The sequence below is a fragment of the Haliotis rufescens genome, unplaced genomic scaffold, assembly GCF_023055435.1.
Source record: "Haliotis rufescens isolate VD_foot unplaced genomic scaffold, xgHalRufe1.0.p SCAF_12, whole genome shotgun sequence".
NCBI lineage: Eukaryota > Metazoa > Mollusca > Gastropoda > Lepetellida > Haliotidae > Haliotis > Haliotis rufescens.
The window spans coordinates 33,454,463-33,477,465 of record NW_025963802.1 but is presented as its reverse complement, the minus strand read 5'-3'; the positions used below and the strand labels follow the sequence as shown (position 1 = coordinate 33,477,465).

At 39.6% G+C, this 23,003-nt stretch overlaps 1 protein-coding gene across 1 annotated transcript in view; it reads right to left on the bottom strand.

Moving 5' to 3' along the window:
- Positions 1 to 23,003, bottom strand: part of LOC124112455 (vitamin D3 receptor-like) — a 169,807-nt gene that overhangs the window by 114,491 nt on the left and 32,313 nt on the right. The window contains exon 2 of the mRNA XM_046472563.2: positions 1,065 to 1,172. Coding sequence (XP_046328519.1) covers positions 1,065 to 1,136 — 72 coding nt within the window. The 5' untranslated portion in view covers positions 1,137 to 1,172. The remainder of the gene's footprint in view (positions 1 to 1,064; positions 1,173 to 23,003) is intronic.

The following is a 23,003-nucleotide window of genomic DNA, read 5'->3' as shown; positions in this document are numbered from 1 at the left end:
CTGTAGGTCTCAAGAGTTGGGAACGAACTGTTTCACCGCATCCAATGTAAAAACATTTTAGATACATGTATTAAATGATCAGATCATGCGTACACAGAAGTTGACTGAAGCTATATCTTTACTCAAACATATACAAGTCAAAAGGAATGTGTGCATCATCAGAAAGAAATGCGAACATCAGCAACTTGTAGTGTAACCATTGAGCTACAGTGAGTTTTTGTCATTAAACAAAATGTCACAGGACTAACCACAGGTCTGGGTAGTAATGTTGGTACCAGGGTCCTACTCAGGACCCACCGGACCCATGTACCCATGTACCCATATTACCCATCCCAGCCCTACTGAGGGTCTTCCTTCACAGAATATATACATCTTCAAAGGCTGAACAGCTTGTCATGTCTCTCCAACTGCATACAGTGAACTGATGTGACCTCAAGGTCATTGCAGTTCTGTAAAGGGAAATAACTGTGCAAAGAAGTCATCATTTGCTGCAAACAACAATAACAACCAAACAACATGCATCTTCACGAGGCAAGGGAGTTAACTGACTACAAAAGTCCAGTTCCCAGCCTTGCTGAACTACACAGGGAATTTTTGTGGTTCAATCGTAGCGCCACCAGTGGCTATTACAAGTTATGTTCCTTCTATGTCCCTCCTACTGACCAATCAGATTCAACCTCTCATATCAATTGCACTTGCTTCAAACCAAATGATGGCGCTCAGTCAAGACTATCGGATCGATAATCAAGATCTATGTTGTAACAAAACGGGTCTTACCTCGGAACATGCATCAAATCATTTGAGCAACTTGATTAATAACATGAAAAGATTTGGAAAGTATCTGTGGACTCCCAGCTGACAGTAGCCATGTTTGGCAAATCCTGCAGTCGATGGAAATCTGCACATTGAAATCCATGTGCGAATTTGATTGGACTATGTATAGACTCGTAAGTCCAGCCTAAATGTAACTCCATAATTCCAGCCCAGTTCGGCATGGGTGGAAACTGGACTTTTACAGTCAGTTAACTCTCTTGCCTCGGGAAGATGAACAACATGTCACCTACCTCGTCTCGCTTTCTCAGGGAAACCGATTCATCTTCAAACACCCAGTTGTTTTCCTCACCCGATGATGCCATGGAGTTCTATCCCAGGTATCCAAATGACTGAATTAACTGCAACAAAGAAGAAAGAAGCTCAATATATATGTCACTTTGTTTTTATTCACTATTACAACACAATTATTAATGTCAATTCATTACTTCTGTCACATCACAGTATCAAATGGGCTGGACTTAGAAGCCTACAAAGAGTGAATATGATTTTCTTTTTATTTCACCCCCTGCAAAGTTGTTGAACAAACATAAATGCAAACAACACATTAAAATACAATACAAATGAGACCAGCTGAACAAACACTGCAAATATGGCCATTTATCCAGATAAAATTGAAGAACAAAAAAATAGAATCTAACATGTCTTTACTTCATGCTTTCCACCTCTCATCCTACCGACCTGGAATCCCCTGAATGTGCCCACATTGATATTGCAACGTAAAATCCTGAAGTATTCTAACAATATACATAACTTAATATGACAAGGGTAGTTGTGTGCATCATAACACAATGTCAGTCATATCTTCAGGATCTTGTCGGCTATCCTGTTCATAGCCAGAACTCCAGATAAGCTGTGTATTTGCGTAAAATACGGATAAGATAAACTGAAATACACAGACAAATCAAATCCTAGCGTATAAAATATGCAACAAAAACTGTAATAAATATGCTATTAAAATAAAATTTATGCAGATATTATAACCAGGGATACAGAAATCGTGTTGTGCGCCGGACTTGTCCGATTGTGACTGCAAAATGTCCGATTTGAAATATTGCAAACCGGACATTTAAAAAATCGGTCAACATCAGTCACCACAGGTAGATTGACCTACATCCCTATAGGTTGAAATTGTATATATTAGATCTATGTATCTATCGAGTGTTGTATGCTATAAAACACATCATAGATCTGTCACTTCAGCGAATTCAGGTGAATGAAAAGGTATAACACACTTGGTCAATAAAAATATGAAATTTGATAAAAAACTTCGCTAGACATGATGATTTACCATTTAAATTGTATTTCCTGCTCTCCAAGGCATTGTTTTATATGCAGCGATTCCGTGTGTATTTTCTTGGAAACTAAGCCAGAAATAACAATCAGCTGGGCACTCGTTCTCGCAACAATCTACTGGTGATTCAGTCAAAAAGTACTATCAGATGAAACAATTTTGTATATTACAACTGTTAGATGAATTAAAGATTGTGTATCAGCCGATCACCAAATTCACTTACTGGCATTTACAATCTGAAAAGCTTCTGCAACAATTTGCCAACAAACAAACTGATAGATTTCAATTGAAAAGCAGATCCAGACAATGTACCATTGTCTCTTATTTAGTCGCTGATTGGTGATTAAAGAAATAAACAAATTAACAAAAAATGGTTTCCGGAGAGGGAGCCGCAAGCAGACGCAGACGGGTATACTACTATTCACATACTCTTACAGGGATTGTTACGAAACAGGTTTTAAGTTCAATACCCAAAATGTCAAGAAAAATGTGGGTAAAAAAATTGAATACCCCCTAAAACTTGTGGATACCCAATCAAAATCAAACCCCTGGCTAAAATACCCTATTTACCCAAAGCTTATCTATAGCTCTGCAAAGAAGCTCGTAGATTTAAAACACTTGCCGACCTGATAAAAGAACATGAGTCAATGCAACACAAAGCAGTCCCAGAAAAACAGTTCTGTCAATAACAATATTTTTTACTTCTACTTCAAACATACACATCCATTTTCGTCCATTTATACAAACATATATGTCACTAAGCACATAAAATAATGTCCCATAAACTAAATTGAATATTCTTCTCAACATTTTAAGCACACATGTGAGAATAGATCCACCCAAAAAACACTTAGTCATAAACTATTGGTTTCTCTTTGTAAGTGTCTTTGGCCATTGAAACCTTTCACGCCAGTTGAACAGCAGGAGTTTTCTACCTTCGTATCTTTCACCTATTTCCTTGGCTGACTTGTCACCAAGCCCCAAGCGACATTTTTAATGGGTAGAAACACTGTCACCTGGTGACTACAGTCGCTGTCCTACTGCGTTTCCAGTCACATCAAACAACAATTTTTATAAACCATGTCAGAAGCGTGGCAATTTCTAAATGACATGGCAATAAAAAGAGACAAACAAATTTGAATTGTGGTTCTCATTCTGACAGATATGTCAGCACAATGACTGAAACACAAATGAAACAACATATCAATGTCACTCCAACTCTCCCCAGGCTTTTTGAGGAATACTCACATGGTAGAAAACTCCTGAACAGTGAAGACAGTTTTTCGACTTTAGTTGGTTGGTTGGTTTATTGTATAATGCAGCACTCAGCAATATTCCAGCTAAATGATGGCGGTCTGTAAATAATCGAGTCTGGACCAGACAATCCAGTGATTTATATCATGAGCATCGATCCACGCAATTGGGATCGATGACATGGATCAACCAATTCAGTGAGCCTGACCACCCGATCCCGTTAGTCGCCTCTTACGACAAACATAGTCGCCTTTTACGACAAGCATGGGTTGCTGAAGACCGATTCTACAGCGGATCTTCAGAGGTTTTCGTCTTTAAAAAGACACACTTCATTTTTACTATTGCGACTATCAATTAGGAGATCAACTGTGTTTTGAAATTTGATGTAGTCCCACTGTGGAGTAGATACAATTATTTTAATTTGGAACCGAGCGTTTTAACCAATCAGAATAAAACAATCATCAATGTCATGGTAGAATTGAAGATATTTTAAAATGGAACAAGACTTTAAAAAACGTTGTTTTATGGGTTCCCGACAATATAGATAGAAAAAGAAATAAAAATCAATTCTGTACAGCAGTACAGTGAACTACGTACATAACGAACACGCTTATAACGAAGTGACAAATTCAACGAACTGTTCGTTTGGCTCTGGACATTTGCTGTATATTTTATCATATAAAACTGATGGGTATAATGAACACGCTTATAACGCTTGTGTCTGTATGTTATTGAAATATGTTTTATTATAGCTAAAATGGGTAGAATTATCATTAAACCGCCCGCACGTTATCAGAAATGAGCGGGCCACTGTAACTTGATAATGCCCTCATACTGCTTGAGGACGGGCCATTATCAAGCCCGTTGTTCGGTGACGTCATAGGGTAGAGAAAATGACGTCACGTATTATAGTGACGTCATCTGGTTTGTTCTATGACGTTTCCATATTTGTAAAATGTGGTCAGTGACATTCGTGTTGATTGCAGTAAATGTTTAAAAACCGATGTTGTTTCTTTTTATTTGATAACAAATTCCATCCATTTTAGCTATAATAACGGTAACGCTCTTTTTCAGGGCATTATCATTTGCAGAAGCCCTCGGTCTTTTCAACTGCCCTCCTTCGTCGGGCAGTTAATAGAAAACATCGGGCCTCTGCAAATGATAATGCCCTGAAAAATAGCGTTACCCTTATATTAATGTTATGTATGATGAGTAAACATAGTACATGTACAGTGCACACTTATTATCGAGTAATTTATCGAGTAACATGTGGTCACATGACTTTCATCCAAGGTGTCTGACGGTCAAAACGCATATAACAAACGACGGATATAACTAACAAAAATTAGTGGTCGCTTTGAGTTTGTTATAACCGTAGTTTACTGTATATTCCTTATTCCTCCAAATACTTGTTCACGATAAAGAAAACTGTGCACCCATGTTAAATTGCATGATCGATGAGTCAAGCTAACCTATGCTCACACATCACCAGTTAGAAGTTAATATATCTGAAATCAATTAATTAATCCGAATTGTTATTTTCTCCCTTCCTTTTTCCCCACCTACTGACCAGAATTTCACAAAAAAATCTACAACTAAGAAACTACTAAAAATCTTCTAAAATATTGTTTTAAACGATCAAACAAAGTTTATTAGAATTGACTTGTGTGAATACTGTCAGTCTTGAAATTAATGCGTCTCCAAATTAATACGACTGCTGACCCCTAGCCAAAAATGTGACTCAATCTCAATGTGACTCCCCCACCCCATCCCTAGTGGAATGATGCATATCCTTACCTTAATCCAATCAAACAGCAAATAGCACGACTTATTAGCACTGAACAAAGCACTTCTGTAATAACAAATAAACAGTGTTTTCCTAAAGACAACTCACAGTTTATTTGTTTATTCTGCTGATTGGCATTAAGGAAGTTCAAAGGCAATAAAATAATTGAACCAACAACAGTTCACTGATTTGAGTGGTTAATGATGCCTAGTTTATCAGGCATGGGTTGAACACCCCAGCAGTGATAACTCACCGGATATCTATTGTGTAATTCTTATTAAAACATTGACATTGTTATGTACTTGTTACAACTGCTGCTCAATAAACCGTGTTTATGTGCATTATATATTCAAGTTGGCATTTCCGCTTTCCGGAAAGCAGTGAGGCTGTCTTCATAGTTGATTGTCATTTTGGAGACATAAATGTGAAGTATCATTAATGCGAACAAAGACCACTCACATCTGTCGCATTTAATTCACGCTCACGTTAATTTCAAGATTTATAGTACATAAACTGTACTGGAATACTTATCAAACTATGCATCCGATTTTATTCATAAAACTAAAATAAACTTGACTTTGCCTTATGTATTGGAAAATGAGTATAATTTACGTAAATTTAATTCAAATACATTACACAAAAGCATACGAAAAAATATAAACAGATGTCAAAATTGGTTTAATTTAATCCAGATGCCTAATGAAAAAGGTTCTTGTTTCTTTCGAAGTACAATTGTGTATCACCTGTTGGTAGGATTGTCAATGATAAAAACTTTCTTGAGCATAATCAACAGCTTGTGCAGCCAAGAAATAAAGTCATCAAAATCACATCTGTCCTCATTCGGCGCATTTGGGAACCTCGTGGTTAAAGCGTTGGCTCATCACGCCGAAGATCCAGGTTCGATTCCCGACATGGGTACAATGTGTGAGCCCTTTTCTGGTGTCCCCCGACATGATATTGCTAGGATATTGCTAAAAGCGGCGTAAAACCATACTAACTCACTCACTGTCCTCATTCGCTGCATTTCACACAACAGACATTGAGATATTAATAGCAACTTCTTTATCCATTTACTGAAAACACAAACGTCACATTTCCACACAATATTTTTTTTGCATTTAATACTTCCAAATGAACTAAAAGATAAATTTCTTAATTCATCCATGTGGTTTATGAATAGATCACGACTTTTAGCAAGTGGTCAAATGTAACGTATGTTACATTTTGAATTACACTTTCTTAGTAAATTCTGGCACTTTTTTGGATGGAGTCCCATCGAGGATTCAAACCCATACTCTGAGTAAGGTACATAATCACAGCACACAAAGTCTGCAACCTAACCCACTATACCACTAAGGCTTATGAAATATAACATATGTGATGTACAGTCAAGTCTCGTTAATCCGACAATCGGCTTTATCCGACACAAATGATGGGAACCAATTATATCAGTGCTAATTTAGACCCGTTAATCCGACAGTCTCGCACTCCGACTCCGGCACACCTAATTTGCAACGAATTGCTGAATTCACTCCTAAATCAGTCTCGTTAATCTGACACAGTGATCAGCGTACTCAGTGGTCATCTGCCTGCGAGTACACAGCCCAGTGTGTCCAGACTATGCTTTAAAAAGTATTTTGAATCAGTCATACAGTCCTTAACAGTAGTTTTGTGTTAAACTTTAGAGGTTGCATGATTAGAAAACATATTCTGCTAACAGTGTAACACAACAATATGATTATTTCTTTTTTACCTTTTTTTATTACTTATTCATATCGTTATATATCGTGTAGTTGTCCAATTTTCGATCAAGAATGTTGATACTACCTAATTTGGTTTATCCGACACACTCGTTCATCCGACATAATCATATGCAACCAACAATGTCGGATTAACGGGACTTGGCTGTATAAGATAAAACACACATCCGAGGTTGAGGTTGAAAATGTAAAACTGCGAGTGTGGGAAAAGCCCACGCAGTTTTACATTTCAACCAAAACAACAAACCAACAGAAATAGATTCTGTTCTGTTCTGTAACAGTTTAGGTTTAGACAAATCAATCAGACACAATGTTTCATTTTCAACAATTACTTCACAGGGACCTGTGCTCAAACTGTGCAACAGATTAAGAAGCAGGTGGGTATTGTCCAATCTCCATTGGTGATGTGAGGTGAGGTGAAATTGGGTTTAACGTTGCGTCCAAGAATATTGCACTTATATAGTTGGTTGGTTGGTTGGTTGGTTTGTTGTTTAACCCCGCACTCAGCAATATTCCAGCTATATGACGGCGGTCTGTAAATAATCGAGTCTGGACCAGACAATCCAGTGATTAATATCATGAGCATCGATCCTCGCAATAGGGATCGATGACATGCATCAACCAAGTCAGCGAAGCCTGACCACCCGATCCCGTTAGTCACCTTTTACGACAAGCATAGTCACCTTTTATGGCAAGCATGGGTTGCTGAAGACCTATTCTACCCCGGAATCTTCACATAGCGACATGCATGCACATGTGTGTGTTTGTGTGTGTGGCTGCTTGTACTAGTCCGGACTGATGCCGATTTATAGTGCTAGCTCACTGAGATACCATGCCGCAGTTTAAAATGAATACCCCACTCAGACACAGTATACTGACTCCGAGCCGACCAGTCCTTGTTTTAACAACAAGTACCATCTTTTAAAACGTCTTTTGGTATCTCCGGGCGGACGCTCTACCACTAGACCATGGAGGCGGTCCCATTGGTGATGTAGTGCAAAAAGGTAACATTATACAGTTATACACATTTCCCAAAGTGAAAAGAAATTCAATTGAAAATATATTTTAAGCTGTTTCTTTGAAAATAAATGTATTTTAGTCTGTAAGTGTCTGCTTCATACGATTTTGATGACTATACAAAATGTCATCCGACATCCAATTTCAGTTTTAGCTGTGCAGTGATAACAAAGGCATACACTGCTGACATGATAGTTATAAATAATGTGTACTTATATTGTGCTGGGCCTCCACACACTCGGGGCATGATCAAAGCAGTGACATAATCACTTGCTTTTCATTCTCAGCTCCCTGGGGATTATACAACTGAAGCTGCCTTGTCACGCGCTAGAGGGTTTACAGTCATATTACCATCTCATCCTACCGGGGGAGGGGAGGGGGGGGCGATCGAGTAGCCTAGTGGTTAAAGCGTTCGCTCATCCCGCCGAACACCTGGGTTCGAATCCTGATATGGGCACAATGTGTGAAGCCCATTTCTGGTGTCCCCCGCCGTGATATTGCTGGAATATTGCCAAAAGCGGCGTAAAACCAAACTCACTCACTCACTCATCCTACCGGGTACCTCTTTTTACTGCTGGGTAAACAGAGGCACATTTCGAACAAAGTTCCTTGCCTAAGGTTGGTTGGTTGGTTGTTTAACGCTGACTCAGCAATATTCCAGCTATATGATGGCGGTCTGTAAATAATCAAATCTGGACAAGACAATCCAGTGATTTTGATATCATGAGCATCGATCCAAGCAATTTGGATCAAACAAGTCAGCGAGCTTGACCACCCGATCCCGTTAGTCGCCTCATACGACAAGCATAGTCGCCTTTTACGGCAAGCATGAGGTCCTGAAGACCTATTCTACCCCGGATCTTCACGGGCTTCTTGCCTAAGGAGCTAGATGAGCTACACAGAAGCTCTAGAAACTCGCAGGAGCCAAGCTGCTGAAGGTGGTCACCCATCCAAGGACTTTCCACGACCAACATTGATATTACATCACCTGATTTGTGACCTATATGCTGTGCACAAAACAACGTGCCCCCACATCCTTCAGTCTCTCTAATTTGTGTCTCTGTAGAGTGTTTACTAACAAGAACTGTTCTTTTAGTAATGTGTCAAAACTATTAAGAGTAGGTCTGTAAATCACTTCAGAATTGTTGTTGGTAAACTAAATACAATTCGTCTTCTGAATTGGCACCATGAGATGACCATGATGACAGGCTGTGAGTCAACAGCTTTGGTCTTTTATTTGGAGATAGTTTCGGGTCCACAACAAAAATTCACCTTGGGTCAACAGAACCTGAAGCTCTTATTTAAGCTAGAATATCAAGGTGTAGCTCTCTTATGAACACTAGGAGGCACGGGTGGCCCAGTCGTCTAAGATACCGCATTTCGCTGTGCCTTGGGTTACCAGAAACCTATGAACACCAAGTTGGTAACATAAGCTTTCATTCATCATTTACCTATGAAAGGGTAAGCAGACACTCCGGAACGTTGTGTTCCTCATAATTAAGAAGTAGACAACCATACATTCTCTTCCTTATGTGTATCACTTCTAAATGCCTTTCAAACACTTGAACATAAGCTTTAGTTAGAATAACTTTATGTAGCTCTTTCAAGCCAAGCCTCAGTGTCATGTCATACCAGGAGATATGTACCAAGGAAGTATGATGAAAGAGAACTGCAAGCCTGGCTAGACTTGAAATAAAATCTTACATAAGATCAGAGGGATAATCATCATCATAACGACTGTATCGAACTACATAGGCTTCATCAAAAAACATTTCATTACGAGGCTTCTTATATGAATCGCTTTACCTGACTTGATAAACAATAGCCGGATAATGTTTGGTACCAAAATATCCCCATGATGGGAAAATGAGCCTTTGCAGGAATCATTAACCTCTTAATACTCATGGCATGAGATTTATTACGAAGGTATTTCATTATCAAAGGGTTTCATCTGGCTAAGCTGCGTTCGACATGATCTGCAGTTGTCAAAATTAAATTAGATAAGAACACAAATTGATGGCTTTTATCTCTTTTGGTAAGCAACTAATGTCTCAAAAAAGATTTGATGCTAGTACAGATTGACATCGATCTAATCAAAATCAGATCGTTTTCACAGATACGATACCTCTCTGTGTTAGGACCTGGGGACATCTATTTTCTATAGCTCAAAACTGGACTACAACGGACAAAAACGACAAATTCCGAAAGAAAAAAGCAAAGCATCGTATTTATATTGTTGTGAAGATTTCATGCATGCTCTTTAGGACTGGCGAGGGTAACTTGGGTACCCAAGTCAGGTGGGTACTGAGTATGACCTGGGTACCCACAGGACCACCCAGACCCGTGGTTAGTCACGTGATATATGAACTCGTCCCAGGCCTTTAGCTGTTGTTTCTGAGCGCCCAATGGAAGTACCATGGAAGGATATATTTGTGTTCTGTATACGTTTTCATTCATACAAATCAAAATTACATCATCAAGGCTCAAGAACTCCCATATCCTTCATTTAGATTGGGTGGTCCAAGTTCCCTCACGGTTCACCTGATGTATCTTCTATAGAGATGTTGTCAGATATTCACACAGAGAGGTATCACATCGATGTTTATTTGTTTGTTGTTTAACGCCGCACTCAGCAATATTCCAGCTATATGACGGCGGTCTGTAAATAATCGAGTCTGGACAAGACAATCCAGTGATTGACATCATGAGCATCGATGCACACAATTGAGATACAATGACATGCATCAACCAAGTCAGTGAACCTGACCACCCGATCCCATTAGTCCCCTCTTATGACAAGCATAGTCGCCTTTTACGGCAAGCATTGGCTGCTGAAGATCTATTCTACCCCGGATCTTCACGGGTCATTAGATCAATGTAAAAGATGTGATGTTAAAGATTGTGTTGAGATCAGTATTGCATCTTCAAATGGGATGAAGGGCCCAACAAAACAAATTTGAAATGGTTAAGAACTTGTTCTACACATAGTAAAAAAATATATTTAAACATGTTAAACAGAGTGCAAGTATATTTTCCTTTCAGGTGTTGGTACTTGCACACACAAGAAAGAAGTGACGTTTTCCAGCTGAGTGCAGAGGCATTTGCACAATGTACGGTTTTCCTAAAAACTACTGATTGGGATGGCTGACAGTAAAGAGGACATCTGATAAAAATCTAAGGATTATTTTGAGTGGTGTAAGCCAAATTACAGGAATATAGGCTTTGATGTATTTGAGGTTGGGTATTCGAAAGAATTATACCATTATGCAATTTATATTAATATCATAGTTAAATGTTCAGTTGATATACTTGTATCACATTGTATTAATACGTGACTAGACCAGTGAAGATCCGGGAGAGAATAGGTCTTCAGCAACCCATGCTTGCCGTAAAAGGCGACTATGCTTGTCGTAAGAGGTGACTAACAGGATCGGGTGGTCAGGCTTGGTCAGACTTGGTTGATGCATGTCATCGATCATACTGCTTGGATCGATGCTCATGATATTAATCACTTGATTGTCTGGTCAGACTCGATTATTTACACACCGCCGTCATATAGCTGGAATATTTCTGGGTGCGGCGTCAAACAACAAACCAACCAACCAATACGTGACCTCCCCGTATGATACACACAACTGCTGAATCATTACGCTAATGGGCCCGACAATCCTTATCAAAATAAAGTCAAGAAATCTTATGTTACAAAGTTTTTACATAAGTTTTCCTCAATAACTGTCCTCTGAAGAGCCTTCACATATTTCACAGTTTGGCCATGTTTATGTGATATCAGTAATTTCAGTGGCAGTAGCATTTTACTGCTGTAAATATGTAAATGTGTGTGTAGTAACCCTCAGTGGCAGCAAATGATTGAAGTACTAGAAAAAAATATCAATGGCTGTTGTACAAGATTTGAACTACATTCAAACAGACTGTTTTTGTATGAGTAGCATTAGAGTTATCTCCCCCTTGTTGTTTACATGACCATAGCACGCTTGATCTTTCAAGAAGTTTCAGGATGTGATTTTCTTTAGAAGGCTCGCTTACCTATATAAGAACAACAAGAGGGCATTTTGAGGGCATTTTGAGCTGGTTTGATTGTTACCTACTTTGCAAGTTAGGTTGGATACGTATTTGGAAACACCGAATTAATGCCACACTATTCTAGATTCAAGAATGGAGATGAGGTGAGGTGAAATGGGGTTTAACGTCGCGTCCAAGATTATTGCACTGATATAGCGACGTGCATGCACGTGTGTGTGTGTGTGTGTGTGTGTGTGTGTGTGTATGTGTGTGGCTGCTTGTACTAGTCCGGACTGATGCCAATTTATAGTGCTTGCTCACTAAGATACCATGCCGCAGTTAATGCTCTCAATGCTACTGTCGAACCAGTTCGACAGAGTTTGTCACTACCCGTGTTGCTACTGTCGAACCAGTTCGACAGGCGAATAGCATAACGACACCCCAAAATAAAACTCGCAATAACTGCATACCAAGTTGGCTTTGCGTATCAATTAAATGACGGATGATATGCATAAATGCTAAGCTTGATAAAAATCACAACCTCAATTAGCTTATTTACTCTCGTCAAATTAAACTAAACATTACAAATGAAACACTCGTCGATTGCGAAGATCATCAACTTTCCCTAAGGTGTACATATGAAGGCAATGTATACTTTGTTGTTATAAAAATAGCAATATTTTATGATGAGGTCGGACGAAGCGCGCCATGTTTGATTTTCGTTCGTCTGCTTGCAATTACGACAGGGGATTTGTGTTTTAATATCGAAAATAATCAACCCAAACAATTGAAATTAGGGTTGGTGAATATTTATGAGTCAGTTATTGTATCCTCCAGATTTTATAACATGACACGTTGTAAAAAGCCTAATATTTACTTTTTAGCAATTGACTTGATGACCTCGAAAATTACGTTTTATTTTGTCTAACCTTTGCGTAATATATTTACTGAAATGGTTTATAATTTACCACCATGCTGTTGTTTCGCGATAAAAAAAATCGAATTTCGCCTCAGTTAAATTTAAGATATAGGAGATATGATTACTGGAATCAGTTTGCACAGATTCAACGATTTAAATACATTCCTAATATGTAACACATTCAACATTCAATCACGTAATTAAGGTAAGTTCAAGAAAATTTACAAATTTTGTGTTCGCTTTGGTCTTAACCTTGGTTTGATCGAAAACATCAGGATATTTTTATATAGTAATGTGTATTTTTCTATCAGGAATAAATGTGCGAAATATTTCTTTAGTTGGCCCATGTTTAATGAAGCACTGACCGTTTGAAATCACCCACCCTCAGTGCCATATGCTAAAATTAATCCAGCAGGCAGGGCTAAGAAGTGTGAAAACAATTCAGCAGGCTAAAGGTTAAACATGAATACCCCACTCAGACACAGTATACTGACTCCGAGCCGACCAGTCCTTGTTTTAGCCCCTTAAAGCCATCTTTTAACGTCTTTTGGTATGACGCGGTCGGGGATCGAACCCTGGACCTTCCGCTCCCTGGGCGGACGCTCTACCACTAGACCACGGAGGCGATCTCAAGAATGGAAACAGACCTGTTTCAAGACATATGGAAAATTTCTGAAGATTTTTGACTGCACTTACCTTATTATTTACAGGGCCTGTTTCTTTTTGCTGCTGCCACAGCTTTTACCTATTGCTCTTTTTTAAATTGTAAACCTAAAACTGTAAATTTCAACATAATTTACTGAATATGCATTCAGATCTTGTGTGGCCATTTAAAAAAATTCTATGAAAATCTAATGAATAATTCCTTGTAGATTATTACTGACACAGTAGGTGAAGTGTTCCAAAGAACTGTTCTCGAAGGCAGAACTTCAGCACCTAAAATAGCTTTCCTATGTATCCTATGTACACGATATGTCCAGACTGTGGGACAGGTGTCTCAAGTCATCTGTCAATGACTTGTTATACAATGAACGACATCCTGTCACTGATTTGTTGATTGATAGTTGGTGTTAATTTGCACAGTTCCGGACAATAGCACATAAATAGATAAGTAGAGAAATAACAATAGCTTGAGAAAAAACATGTTCAAAACATACCCAAACCTACAATAGACCCCTACTGGCTTTAAAGTTTGGTATAAAACATAAATAATTTGTTCCATTTTGTTCAATGTTTCCCCGTTTCCTCGTTTCAGGTTCCAAAGATGTCTCCTTCTTTCTAAGTTTTCCGTAGCGGTACAGGTAGTGAGTAAAGGTTTACGCTGCTTTTAGCAATATTCTAGCAATATCTCTGCGGGGGACACCAAAATGTGCTTCACACATTGTACCCATGTGGGGATTCGAACCCTGGCCTTCAAATTGACGAGCGAACACTTTAACCACTAGGCAAATACACGTCCCAAGCGGTTGGGAAAGGGGAGATAACTCTGAACATGAAACAGTGGCAACTCATCAACTGTATGATTGGAGCAAATGAAGTTTCAAACAGCATTCCAGCTGTATCATGGTGTCCGTTTGATGTTGGATAATTTAAAAGTAACATAGGTAGTAGGTGTTTCACACTTTCATGAAACATGAAACCAAAAAGCAGGGTATGGTGCTGAGAGTGAGTGAGTATGGTTTTACGCCACTTTTAGCAATATTCCAGCAATATCACAGTGGGAGACACCAGAAATGGGCTTCACACATTGTACCCATGTAGGGAATCGAACCCGGGTCTTCGGCGTGACGTGGCGCTAAGAGACGAAGGATAATAAGTGAAGAAACTCTGGGAGTTAAACCAACATTCAGCACATCCTGACACAGACAAGGGATGTAACTCAGAGAACCCGACCACTGGGCACCTACTTCAACAAATGAGCTTTAATACGCATCCTCTGTGAATACACACATCCATCCATCCATCCATCCATCCATCCATGAAGACAAGCCGCAGGGTTCAGCATGTACAATAACATAGGAAAAACATAGACAAAAGAAACCCATAGCCTTTGACTAATGGCATCCTATTTATCCAGTCAATAAATAGACCGAAGACTTCAAAGATCAATCAATCAGCATTTCTAACGATCAATCTGGTTCAGACTATAAGGAATGTTTCACAAAGGTCATGCCATGGATGTTTATATTTGTGTCCTGCATGTTCAATATCCAAGGAATACTACATCAATGAGACTATTATAACCTATTAATTTTTGTTTCGTTCATTGATTATGGATTCAAAACATCAAGAAATTAAATAAAGATATCGAACAATAGTTATCATTGTCAATAATTCTAAGAATACTACCTCTATTACATCTCTGCCATAAATCCTGTATTTTGGCTTCAATCACACCAAGTAAAATTTTAAGATTTTCAACAAATGTTCTCTTCACTGTCCATCACACACAGAACTAGTTGTCGCCAAGTAGTCTTGTAACTACCCAATCCATGACATCTAATGGCGGCAACATAACTTTTTTCCCTCATCTACTACTAGAGGTAGAAGAATTGGGGAGGTGTGAGGGAGTAATTCGGATGTAATAGAGGTAGTATTCCTAGAATTATTAACAATGATAACTATTGTCAAATAGTTTTTACAAAATCTCTACCTCTATTATATCTCTGCCAGAATGTACCAGAGGGACCCGTCGGGATCTGCCTCTAGTAACTCCCTGTGTAATTGACAGCAGTCCTCTTCTGGAAACTATTATTTACTGATTCTAATCCTAATTGAGATAATTCCTCTGAAATTCTCCTTGAGGACTTGAAAATCAGAAATGTGTCAAGAATCAGTCAACTATATGATATTTTCACTTGATTTACCATTATATTTGCTAATCTTGATCGTAATAATGATGTCATTTCCAATCTATTTTTACTAAATGACTTTCTTTTTAAATTTGGATTTGTGACCCTTATACCGGTGATGATGTCACTTCTGGTTCTGACGTCACTTCTGATATGTCATTTTCCCTTTTCTAGGTAATGATGTCTCTCTAGGTCTATTTCTACCCAAAGACATCATTTCCTGAATAGATGGACACTGTTCTGCTATTTCCAGTGCTGACGTCACTTCCGGTTATGTTCTCACTTCCGGTAATGATGTCACTTCCGGCCTAATGGAGACATTTGATATTCAAGGTGCTTCTAATCCATCCTAAATCCATTGTGAGGCCCATTGACAGCTAGAAACTACTTGTTCTACTGAGACTGATGTCCATGAAGCGAGACTTGTGGCTATAGGGCTCTGATTTCGTGAGCTGGGACATAAGAGTCTGTCTGGGTGATCCACTTGCAGGAATTGTATAGTGTCTATGGCCTAACGGTCCCATCGTGGTAGATTGATTCTGGGCTACAAATCCTGGTGAATAGCCAAGGGTCCATTGCTATCCCGAATGGTAGGACTTGAAATTTGTAGCGTCGGCCATTGATCGTGAAGTGTAGATATTTCCTTGAGGATGGGTGTATCGGGACATGAAGATAGGCATCCTGTAAATCTAGGCTGATTAGCCAGTCTCCTGTTTTCAACGTCGACCGTAACCTCCATATGGATTCCACCTGGAACTTTTGCGGAGGTACCAGATATCTTTTGTTGAGGGTCTTTGGGTCAATGATCATCCTCATTTCTGTTGTATTCTTCTTCAGGACTAAGAAAACCGGAGAATAAAGACCCTTGGTGTTGTTGGTCACCATAAGCCTCCAAATGGCTTGCTTCTTTAGTAGCTTCCTGGGGTGGTCGGGTAGCCTAGTGGTTAAAGCGTTCGCTCGTCACGCCGAAGACCTGGGTTCGATTCCAAACATGGGTACAATGTGTGAAGCCCGTTTCTGGTGTTCCCAGCCGTGATATTGCTGGAATATTGCTAAAAGCAGCATAAAACTACACTCACTCACTCACTCACTAGTAGCTTACTGACGGCCAAGTCTGCTGCCGCTAAATTGGCTCCGACTAGATGAAACCTGCGTCCGATGGCATTTGTCTACAGGATAGGATGTTTCCTGAAGTGTAGCAGTATACCTGTGAGTCACGATGTCTAGAATCCAGTGGTCGGGCTTAACTTGCATCCAATTTTCGGTGCATGACAGAAGGTGCCCTCCCACTGGTCCAGGAGTTGCCATTATGTTGAAAGACAGTAGGCGTAAATCGCAGTCCATAGACATAACCAGGCCGAAAGGGTCTATAATGTCGGAGGGGGTGGTATGGGAGTCAGAACCTGCAATTGCTTCTGCCCCCAGGTCTACCACGGCGATTATATCCTCGTTTTTTGTAGTCTGTCTGACGAAAAGATTCCTGAGAAGATTGTCGCTTGTAGTACCTATGACTCAGTTGGAATGAGGGGACAAACTTCTTCTTAGGAGGCGGTTTGGAAGACGAAGATTAAATGTAGTCGCAGGGACGCTTCTGAGGATGGGATGATCCGTGGGCTTTCACAGCTAAGTTGATATTTGAAGTTTGGAATCGTTCTGCAGTATCTTGTCTCACTTCATCTATCACATGTCCCACTTTTCCGTTCAATGTTGGTAGCTGATATAGGTTGTGTTGTTATCAACCTCTTGATCATGTTAGAAACAGCTCTGGATCGGATCGGGGCTAAAAGTTGTTGACGCTGTAGCCATAGGAGTTGTGAAGACATCCAGACTTGGGAGGAGAGTAAGTCATCTTGCATCCTGACAATAGTATCTAGAAGGCTATGGATGAGTCCGACTTCATCAGTCCTGATAGTCATGGGCATGCCTCCGGTTATTCCTTCATAGGATGGCTGTAATGATGGAATGATGTGTCTGATTCCGGCAACAAACCAATTAATGTAAGTGCCAATATCCATAGAGTATCTGGAAACCGATGTCAGATCCTTAGACCTCGTAGCAGGTAACGTGATGTTAGTGTTGGGGTTGTGTACCAACTTGTAGAAATCTTTGTCCAAACTTGGGAATTCCGGAAGTGGAGCCTCATGCGTCCTATATAACTTCTGCTTTATTGGAGGTGAAGGTAGACGTTCATCATGTTGGAGCTTGAGTAGACTGTCAAACATTTGGTCTACTACCTTGCCAGCCTAACTGGGCCAAGGTAATGTCTGATGGATGTGTTGAGATAATGTAGGAGCATGGCATCCCCCATATTACGGCACCTGGGGAGGTGAATTCTGTGTGACAGGCGGTTGGAGTACAGGCATAAGATGGTGGAGTTCTTCTGTCAACTCTATGAAGGTGTAACATTTGGTGTCATCAGCCTTATCTTTGCACTCCGCTTCTGCCTGTGAGTGATCTTGGGTAAGCTCCCGTGGAGGGTGGGTAATCGTAATACTCCTCGTCTACCCCGTGGAGTTCGTTGTCCTCCAGTGTCAATGCGGCTTGCAATGGTCCAGGAGTAACAGTAGCCATGCGGTGGCTGTTGTCTCGGTCGGCTGACTGGACGATAGAACAGTTGACTGGACGTGTAGTTGGTGTGACATGGGAGCTGCCGGTTGATGAAGATCATACGGCAAGCCGAGTTCCTGGACTGTGGCGTAGCCGTATGATGTCCTAACGGTCTGCTGGCTGGTTGATTGGTTGGTTGGCTGGGGAGCCGTGGGTTGCTGGCCCATTGAGTCTGTGCGACAACCGTACAGTGTCATAATGGCTGGCAGGGGTGGGACCTAATTTCTCAGCTCTGATGTTTTGGACCTTCTTCTCAGCGGCCTCACGTCTCTTGGCCCTGGTCGTAGCCTCAGCCATCTTGGAGAATATCTTATCTGATGTGTTCACAAACTTCTCACATCTATTCTCCTTGTTACAAGAAGTGCCTCTGCACTTTGTGCAGCTTTCATGAGGATCTCCCATGACCATTAAATGGCCACACTCCTTGCACCCGGAGGTAGAGGGAGACTGCATGCTGACCTCACAAAGAGCACCAAAAACCAGCTATACTTACGTGCGTGCTCCTACTCAAGCAGCAATATTAAAGTATACATATATGTCTGTTATTATAAAAACAGTTAGAATAATCTTAGATTAATGTGACTTACTACCAAGTGCTACATCGTTACTACTATTATAATAGGCCTTGACTCTAGCTCACACAGGAAAAAAGTGATGTTGCTGCCATTATGACGTCATTTCTTGGGTAGTTATGAGACTACTTGGCAACAACTAGTTGTGTAGTGTGTGTAATTGACAGTGAAGAGGACGTCTGTTGAAAATCATAAAATTCTAGTTAGTGTGATTGAAGCCAAATTACAGGATTTATGGCAGAGATGTAATAGAGGTAGAGATTTCATTAGAATTATTCCTTTTCTTTTCACTCTTTTGTATATTTTACCTGACCACTATATCCAAATAAAATTTACAATAGTGAGCTCTACAAAATATCTTGCCAATTTATTTATGTATCATAATTATATACAGGCACTATCTCTTCTGCCTTGGAATCATTTTGATCTAACATCCTATATATAAAAAAAAAATAACTGAAAAAACATTGATCACAAAAGGCCCAATTACCAAACTTGTTTAACATCTGTGCAACAACAACTGATATCCAATTTTAACCTTCTTCCCGAGGCAAGGGAGTTAACTGACTGATTAGGTCCAGTTTCCACCCTTGCCAAACTGTCCCTTCTATGTCCTTCCTATTGACCAATCCGGTTCCACCTCTCATATCACTTGCATTTGCTTCAAACAATATGGCGGCACTGATGTGATCGATAACCAAGATCTTTATCAAAATAAAACAGGTCTTATCTCGCATGCATCAAATCAATTGAGCACCTTGACTAAAAACATGAAAAAATTTGCAAAATATATGTCGACGCACAGTTGACGTCACATATATGCTTTGCACATCCTGCAGTCAACCGAAACCTGCACAGCAGTCCCTATGTTGTTTATGAACCAGATATTGATTTCGTTACACGATTTTGATTGGACTATGTATAGACTCGTTAGTCCAGCCAAAATGTAACTGTAAAATTCCAGCCTAGTTCGGCAAGGATGGAAACTGGACTTTTAAGTCCCTTGCCTTGTGGAGATGAATCTTAACATTTTTGCATCACTTTCGCTGCATTATTTCTTCACATCATAACATATCAAAAAGTATGAAAAGAACATTCAGATATGAAAGTTTTGATCTCAAATCGCACTAGCATCTTAGGCTCCACCTTATCAGCATCTTGAACAGAAATACCACGGCACACAAAATCAAATACGAAATACATCAGATAACAATATCGGCTTAAGATAAAAAGAGCATAAAAATATATGAAGTTCCAGATGACACTACATAATCACTACCACAAAGAAACTGTATGCCTTCAGAACCAACAAAGATCATGAACAAAAGTGAATAAAAAAACAAATTCTTGCATTTATATCAACTCACCACGGCCAGTTGTAAGGTCAAGAGAAATATTCTCGCCAGTATCTTGCCCATTCTAGGTAACCGAGTTTCAACATTTGGCGATGACAATGCCTCATGTTGATTATGCAAAGACTAATCACTGTGGAGAACACACGTAGACAATCATGTTCAAACACTTCGTGTGAAATAAACAAAGATGTAGGGCAGTCGGTAACAAGGGTCTGTTTGCCTGCTGGCTGTGTGGTCATATATACAAGCACATTCAAACAATATCTAGCACTCCCAACCTCAGAGAAGGGAACGGTCTTATTCTACATAAACTGTAGCCTTATGTCATATTCAAGTGCATTGAGGAGGTCTTTTATGAGAATGTTTTTTAACTTTCAAAAAAGTGTCTTTACATTTTGAAACCATGTTTGTCAAAATATTCATGTCAAGTCTATAAGACCAATATTTTTCATGATTTATTCATTCATAAAATAATATAGTTTTAAGGTTGAACTTGCTTGAAATACTGAATACTAAGCTTAATGACAAAACATCATCATCATCATCATCTTCATTATCATCATCATCTATCGGCGCTGCGATTCGCTGTGCAGAGTTGCGTCCCTTAGACACGCAAGAAACCTATGATTGTGGGTTCGAATCCCGGTTCGCCCCGATTATGTTTTTAGGTTTGTCAGCACCATACCCGAGCTCGTGGGTTTCACCGAAGTGGTAAACGTCTGAGACCTGCATCACTTCAGGCTTTCCTCCCACATTAAGCTGACATGCCGTGATATGACTGGAATACTGTTAAAAGCGGCGTTAAACCCAACTCACTCACTCACTCATCATCTATCACATCATCATCATCAACCCGTGAAGATGCAGGGTAGGATAGGTCTTCAGCAACCCTGGTGATGCTTGCTGTAAAAGGCATCATCATCATCATCATCATCATCATCATCATCATCATCATCATCATCACTACCAATATATTTTGCTAAATAAAACATGGATAGGAAGTATGTAATTTCCTTGGCTGACAATCACTACTGAATGAGAAGAAAGACAACCGATCAATCATATTTAATATCCAAACTTGGGCTCTGATCACATCTGGCTCTCAATTTCAAGAGCAGATAAAACATGGCGAGTGGTCACATGTTTTCAGGGCTGTCATGCAGTGTCTATTCCTTATCATGGCTGTTCAATGATAAAGTTGGAAAATATCAATATATCATATTACAGTATGTTATTGATATTTGCTGACAACCATTAAGACACATGACAGAAATATGATTGATTTATTTATGTTTTTACAACATTAACCATTATAGCATAGTTTGTTCAGTGCAGATTCACTTTGATCATGTTGTCAATGATGTATATATACAGAAAACTTGAGACTTTCCAATTCAACTTTTTTACATTAAACATATAAAAAAAAGTAAAAAACATAAAACTCTGGATTTCTGCAGATACCAGAATAAGAATGAACTTTAAATAGCGTTAATATAATATCTTTACCATGGTTACATGCCGAATAAGAACAGGGAACATGGAACATGGATGAGGAACACAATTTATCTGGCAGTCACATTAAGACATTAACCCTGAAGATCCAGGTCAGAATAGGTCCTCAACAACCCATGCTTCCCGCAAGAGGCAACTAACAGGATCAGGTGGTCAGGCTCACTGACTTGGTCGATGCATGTCATCATATCCTAATTGCGTAGATCGATGCTCATGATGTCAATCACTGGATTGTCTTTGGATTGTCACTGGAATGTATTTTTGATGTGGTCGGTCCTGGCTCAACAGCGTGATCAAATTCTTGTGGTTAAGGAAAACTAGAAAGTTATAGAAAATATTTCATCTTATTGTAAATTGATGAATATATCTGGAGATGAATAGAACTCCTGGACCCACTTGCACAAAGCGATCTTAGCGCTAAGACAGGGTTAGAAACTAACAGTTTTTGTCCACTAGTCCTTATAATGATAACATATACCAAAACCCTTAAAAAAGGCAAGTTTCTACTAGTCCTTATGATACCTTTACCATTGGGCAGTTTGGCAAGGACTATAGGACTAGTGCCAATTTCTAACGCTGTAAGATGATCTTAACTCCCATACTTTAACATAGGCTTACAATAGTCTTAGCGCTAAGATCGTTTTGTGCAAGTGGGTCGGTCCTGTTGTTAGTTCTATGTTCAGTGCTGCACTTAGCCATCATTCTAGACCTGTACATCATCAAGTCTAGACCAGACAATCTGGTGATTGATATTACAGTGCCAAAATCATTTCCATAATCATGAGAAATATGCTTTTGTTTGTTTGTTTGTTTTTTGTTTTAACGCCACATTCAGAAATGTTCCAGCCATATGGCTGACGTCTGTTAAAAATCGAGTCTGGATCCAGTGATTGATATTATAAGCATCGATCTACACATTTGGGATATGACATGCATCAAACAAGTCAACGAACTTGACCACCAGATCCTGCTCACCTTACTTCGTGGCGGGGGATAAAAACAATTATCACAACGATCACCATAATACTCAGAGCTCCTAAAGGGGCGGTCCGGTAGCCTAATGGTTAAAGCGTCGCTTGTCACGCTGAAGACTCGGGTTTGATTCCTGACATGGGTACAATTAGTAAAGCCCGTTTCTGGTGTCCCCCGCTGTGATATTGCTGGAATATTGCTAAAAGTGGCGTAAAATCAAACTCACTCACTCACTCACTGAGCCCCTCACAC